At 31.8% G+C, this 7342-nt stretch overlaps 1 protein-coding gene across 1 annotated transcript; it reads left to right on the forward strand.

Moving 5' to 3' along the window:
* On the forward strand, positions 5275-6944 carry LOC109326103 (RING-H2 finger protein ATL74-like). The gene is made up of 2 exons (XM_019558765.1): positions 5275-5576; positions 5624-6944. Exon 2 carries the CDS (start codon positions 6021-6023, stop codon positions 6624-6626), a length of 606 nt encoding a protein of 201 aa, XP_019414310.1. The 5' UTR covers positions 5275-5576; positions 5624-6020; the 3' UTR covers positions 6627-6944.

Here is a 7342-nt window from a genome sequence, read left to right on the forward strand (position 1 = left end):
TTTCATCGGGTTTAAAGTTGAGATTGTGCTTAAAAATTAGACTCGATTTGTTGGGAATGTTTGAAATATGTTATTATATGAAGTCCCACATTGCCTAGAATTGGAATAGAGTAAAATATCAATGTTATATATTGGACTCAAGTCCCTTGTTATAATGTGCATCAGATGTAAGCACCAAATAGAAATACTCATTGGCAGGTGGCCCATGGGTGTGCTAGGGTTTGTAATCATATTCTCTAATAATATTTTGGTAGCTGCTCAGTGCTCTCGGAGACGTAGACATAATTGGTCGAACTCGTTAACAAATTCTATTGTTTCTTCTCTTTTATTTATTTTATACTCTTTATTTGATTGCTTGTGGCCAACGCTGCGCAACGATCGCTTTCGCTGCACCAAAAATTGGTATCAGAGTCAATTGTTAGATGGCTCTTAACCCAGACGTCAGATAATGGCTAAAGAGGGTGAAGGCGTGATGGCTAGACAAGGTGCATCAAAGGTAATGGCAAAGATCGAATAGATGAGTTGAAGGAGAAGGGATCATGGCGGAACTATGGTGTGGGCAATGTATTTGTTGATCCAGAAACCTATAAGTTCATGTATTGGGTTAGGATCAAGGTGGAGATAGGGACTCATGTGTTGAGTTTGACCCAGAGACAAAGGCTAACAATATCTCTCTAGATATTGAGAGAATGTTCTCATTTGAGATGAGAAGTGGAATATCCTAATGGTGTTCTGAGACATCATAGTCAAATATATTAATTGTTAGCAGATTCACAAAAGCATAGAGTCATTGACTGACTTTGATGTAGGGTGTAACATGGGCATTGGCTTTGATGCAAGTTGTAACACGAGCATTGGTAGTTATGCAGGGGTGTGACATGTGTATTGGCTTGGATGCAAGGATGTGATAGAAACATTAGTTAGCTTTGACGCAAGGTGTATGTTGTGGGTATACTCCTTATGGTGGAGTATGATAGTTCTTTTGAACTAGGATTGTCGGAGTAGACAATGGTGATAGCGGTTGAGGCTTTCCAATGAAGCTCCAATGTTCAGTTTGACTGAGTACTGAAGAGGATGATTGTTGGTGAACTTTTGTATAGAGATTCCAACATACTGAAAGACTTCCTAACAATAGGTGGCTAGGCAGCGTGTTCCATTTGATGGCGTTACGGGAAGCTGCACTACAAGTTTGGAGAGCTAATCTCTTGGTAACATCGTCAAGGATTCTCATAAGGTCTATACTGTAGGGGAGAAATTAAAGAGAATTAAACATTGAACAAGGTGGAGTCATATATTCGCTAAGGTGGAAATTCTTGTGTAGATTTCCTAAGGAGTGAGATATTCGTCTATTTCAATCAAGGTAGAGATTGTTTGGAATGTTTGAAATATGTTATTATATGAAGTCACACATTGCCTAGAATTATAATAGAGTAGAATATCAATGTTATATATTGGACTCAAGTCCCTTGTTATAAATTGCATCAGATATAAGCGTCAAATAGAAACACGTCATGGGCAAGTGGGGCCATGAGTGTGCTAGGGTTTGTAATCCTATTCTCTAATAATATATTGGTAGTCACTCAACACTCTCGGGAACATAGGCATAATTGGTCGAACCCCGTTAACAAATTATCTTGTTTCTTCTCTTCTATTTATTTTATGCTCTTTATTTGATTGCTTGTGGCCAATGTTGCACAACGATCACTTCCGCTATACCAACATGATTAATATTTAAGATCGGGTAAGGAACAAACGTAACTTGACTCATGGTCACCCAATGGCCTATTTATATGTGTTTATGTAATTTATACAAAATAATGACATCACTTTGGCCAAGATATTATTGATTATCTAATTTTTTTCATATATATACATATATATAAATAATTAACAAAATATTTGCATACATATCATGTTAATCATTTCATATATCAAATTACATGTTTTTAATAATAATTATGTATTATATTTAATCGAGTCTATAATCAGATTCAGAATTTGAGTTTAGGGTATAAAGAACAAATTTTACTCAACTCATACTCCCCTCTAACCAGAACTAACATGTCACCGTGAGAGAATCACATATGTAATAAGTGTCATAAGATGTATTTAAGCCTAACAAAAATAAATGAATATGAACCACCCTTTTCAACATGAGCCCGATCATTCTCGGTTGTAATCATGGTTACCGATGACATTAGGGATGACAACGAGCACATATAGGATAGTGTTTTCCCGTTTATAAATCTGTAATATTTGCAAGTACTTGTGCGAATGGCGAGTATTTGCGGATGTCTAGCGTGTTTTTATTCTAATTATATATTTATATAAGTTTAATAATTAATATGTAAAAATAATTATTAAATGAATAATATGATATATATTTGATAAATTTGTAATCATAGTCAAATATGTGTAATTTATTATGAAATAATAATAAAATATATGGTATATGATCTTAAAATAATAATAAATATATATAAAAATTTAATTAAAAACTAAATATTAAATTTGCGGTACCCACGAGGCGGGTATTCTAAAACATTTTCTCAATTATAAGTTATTTTTTTGCAAGTATCAGTTGGAGGGATTTCTAAGGGTACTCACGGGTCAGATTTTTTATCATCCCTAAATGACAACCAGGCAATACAAGTACATATAGTACTTATATGTGTCCATACATACTACTTGTGGACACTAGTGTGAGTAGTGAGTATGTGCATAAATAAAAGAGTTTTTAAATTTAAGTATTTATTTATATATGTTGAATTTGTCATTATATTTTAATCACTAAAATAGATAACATATAATTATAAATAAATAAAAAATATTCAAATAAAAAATAAATTTCTTAATACAAAGTACTTGTGGGACAATTATTTAGTCATCCCTAATGGTAGACTATATAAAAGCTAAATTGTGAAGTTGATTATTATTGTTTCCTTACAATCGATTCCTCCCACCTAATTAATTTATTTATTATTTTGAATAATTTATCGATATAAATTTAAGGTTTTGAAAATTATGTAGAAATAAAGTTATTATTAAGAACCATTAAATTATTAAAACTACACTTAATTATTTTAAGTATATAATTTTATTGCAACACCCAAAATCATAAAGTAACATTTTAAAAAACACAACTTGACATGATAAATAAAAATGGTGGGGAAGTTGGTTTGGATCAACATAGAAAGATAAGCAAAAGGTTGTAATTAACTTTTTTTCCTATTTTAAAATAAAATAACAAAAAATTGCTCCTTTTGAGAGGCAATTAAGTAAAGTAGGTGAGAAACTAAGATAAGTCAATCCAAAGGGGCAGATGTCAAACTCTAATAGGGATATGAGTGGACCTTTCCCTGTCTTTGGGGTGGGGTTATGGCCCATGATGTTCAATTCTCAACAACATGACCCCCATGTGCCCCACTTTTCCCCGTCCTTCACATGACTCATTATCAAAGTTTCATTCATAATAAATTATCAATAAATATCCTCTTTACCGCCTTAAAGATGACCTTAATAAATATGCACTTATAAAATTTATACCGTTATTATATCTTACATTCACTGTTTATTTAGATTAATTTTTTGAAGAATCAATAACAATTAGGTATGAATGATAAATAATATAATAATATTGTATAAAATTCATACACTCAAAAATACTTTTATATTTGCAATATAAAATTATTATTATAATTACTTTTTAGAATATTTTAATGTCATTTCCTCCAATCAATGATCCCTACTAGTAACACAAATAATTTAATTAGATAAATAATTGAAATTAGAGTTTAATTATCCTATGCAATTTTGCTTTTTGTAAATGGTTTAATATATATGTACTGTCATTTTAAATTTTATATATAATGTATTATTTATCATCTAGTTATCTTACTTTTATCTAAAAGTTAATAATAAAATAAAAGTCAATAATAATTAAATATGAGTAAAAGATGATAATATAACATTATAAAAAACTTTTGCCCCACATTTTTTTTCTCTAATAATATACACTTTGGGTTAATAATAAACCAAATAAGGCAAATGAATTTGTAAATCTTACAGCTACAAAGCAGTCATCAGTTACGTTTTATATATAAGAATATATTTGTTGTTCATAAATTGTGTTATTACATATACTATTGGCTATAGTTGATCAGGAAAATAATTAATTATTAATTTTTTAACATAAAAATACTTTTTAATTAACTAATATATGTTGTACATTTGGATATGGCCCATAAGCCAATCAAAATGGTCAACACATCCCATAACTTCATTGAATTATGCAAGTGAGTTATTAAATCAGCATCATGCGAAAGAATAGAAAGTCAAAGAAATATCAAACACTCAGTAGCATAAAGCTTTGTGATTTCACACAAAAATAACAAGCTAAATTGACTACACTGATTTTTTAAGCATTTAGCTATTTTTGGTTAATAACAATGCACTAATTGAACATGCATGTTTTTTCTTCTTTTTAAAAACAAAAATTTAGATGAGTTGAATCCAAGAGTTCATTAGAATTTGGATATATACAAATTATTTATGAACAATGTAACTTGCATTCATATTTTTGTGAGACAAACCAATTTTTATTGATATTACCAAGAGTAAGGAACTAATCACCTCTCACTAATAAGAATTGAACTTTTGACTTTTTTATCCGTATAGCAGGTCTTACACTACTAGATCAATATTTTGTTGGTGATGCTTTACCAACTGGAAATCAACCATTGTTGGCAATTAAAAACAAAGTTAGATAAACTAATCATACCATACAGTGTTCAATATTATTCTAATTAAGTGCTACAAGTTGCAGTATCTTTAAATCTGAAGCTAATAATGAACTTTGGATGGGAAAAGAAAATGAGGGAACAAATTACTTCAGCTTTAAATTATTGGTTAGTGGAAGAGTTGGTGCTCATAATAAGTGTCTCTTTAAATAAACCAAGTTTAGTTTGGTGGGATAAAGTGCCATTATCAAAATTCTTAACCCCATAATGTAAGATATTTGTTTTGTGACTTATGCTGTGATGTTTACTTATCCTCTATGTACATCAAACACAGCCTCGAGCATTAAGTCACATGAAAACAACCACTCCCCTTGTTATCTATGTAACTGGAACACATCTTGTCTCATACAAATGTGTCACTTCATGTATAATAAATGTATTTAAGTTAAAAATTTAATAATTAAATATTTTTCTGACCAATCACAAGCACTAGCAAATGAAGTGATAACTTTTTGGGATAAAACCCTTGTATAACATATAAACCCACAGTTTCCCTTTCTTTCATTTGAATCACAAAATAGTCTCTATTATTTTGTGCTCTAAATAGTAAGAAGAAACACTTCAACCATTCCTATTGGAAAACATGAAAGCTTGATAAGAGTAAGACCAATTAAATCACTTTCAGAGCCTTCATAGTCTTGCTTTGCATGATGGCTTCTTCCTATATGGAAGAAGCACTTGTGTTTGTGTAAAAGTGGTTGCCTTGATTTTCATCATCCAAAGTCTCACCACCCCTTTTGTGATTCCTTGTCCAATCAAATAGATGCTTCTTTGAAAGTACTTATTTAGTTGAAATACTGACATATATTGCCTTAACTAAAAAGATTCCTCTTCTTCTTTTTCTATGCTTCTTGCTGATATCTGATGAGGGAAAGAGAATATAACTAAAAACCTTACTTGCTTGGTTTCCTAAACTTCTTTTACAAGCATCAAAGTTCTTGAATCCTTGCACTCAAGTTGTCCAGTGCAACAAGTTCAACATCGCTGAAAGCTAAATCCAGCTACACAAGGGTTTTTGATGAGTCTGAAATGTATCAATCCTCTCAAACTTCTCTGAGGGTCAATTTGCTAGCGCAAAACCTTGCACTAGTGCATTTTCAAGCTAATTTTCTATAGCTTTTCATGCAGCAGGCTTAGATAACTCTGCTGATATCAAAAGGGTACAAGAATTCTGAGTTTTTCTGTTGAACCATTGGTGTTTTTCTATACACAGAACCCATAATGGCTCTTCAACATCGCCTGCACCGCCTTTTGCTTGACCCAGATTCAAGTTCAACTGCACCAGGGAATGCAAATAAGACAAGTGAGTCTTTTTCAGGTAACAAAAGATTTGACACCAACATGGTGATTATCTTGGCAGCTTTGCTTTGTGCACTTATATGTGCTCTTGGACTCAACTCAATTATACGTTGCGCTCTAAGGTGTAGCCGCAGGTTCGCATTTGAGACACCAGATGAGGTTGCGGCTCGCTTAACATCGAAAGGACTAAAGAAGAAAGCATTGCATCAGATCCCTATAGCTGTTTATGGTTCAGGTAGTACTAGTATTGCAGCCACAGAGTGTCCAATTTGCCTTGGGGAGTTTATAAATGGAGAAAAAGTTAGAGTGTTACCAAATTGTCACCATGGATTTCATGTAAGATGCATAGATACATGGCTTCTTTCACACTCCTCTTGTCCTACTTGCAGACACTCTTTGCTTGAACATCCAACAATTTCTGATGCTGCAACTGTGGCTGTTTCTGTAGGAACTAGTCATCAAGTGGAAAATTCCTTAGAAGGACATGAACATGAGCCTTTAGATGTAAGTGTGAATGAGATTGATTAATTGCAGATTTCTCTTTTAATGATCCATGGTTAGAGTACACCCTAAAGAGGGAAAGGATAAAAAATTGGAGAGTTATTGTTTGAAGCCTTGATCTTAGATATTAGAACTTTTCATATTTACCATGCACTTGTGTAGCTGTATGAAGAATTGAAGATGTAGAGATAGTTATTAGTGTAGAATATTGAACTCCTGGATGATGGTATCAAAGACAATTCTGAGTTTGTGAATGTTTTCTGACATTAAAGAAATTGTGCTAAATCTTGAATGTTTGTTGTCAGTAATTTTTGTAAATTGATTGAAATACAAGTGATGTTCAACAAGCTTAGTTGAATTATTTTTCAACTTCCTTCATTACTTAACTATAGAAGCCAAACTTTGGTGTAATTGTCTTGTGACATGAAGGTTATATATTTAAATTCTAAAAACGGTTTCTTTATTTGAAGATATAAGACTTTGTATATCTAATATCCATAGAACCTACTGGGTGGAGTCATCTAGTTTCAAATATCAAATCTAGTTGAATTTTGTTTGGTTTCCTTCATTACTTCACTAAAGCACTCGCTTTTTTCTCATCTCTAATCCGTGCTTAAGTGTATTTTAGAAGTAGTTAATGCATTTTTAAGTTGATATTAGATATTTAGTGCATAATCAGCATTTGGATTCTAGAGTTATATCACAGAATAATAGCATGTGACTTATCACCTCACAATCTATGT

This window comes from Lupinus angustifolius, chromosome LG14, assembly GCF_001865875.1.
Source record: "Lupinus angustifolius cultivar Tanjil chromosome LG14, LupAngTanjil_v1.0, whole genome shotgun sequence".
Taxonomy (NCBI): Eukaryota; Viridiplantae; Streptophyta; class Magnoliopsida; order Fabales; family Fabaceae; genus Lupinus; species Lupinus angustifolius.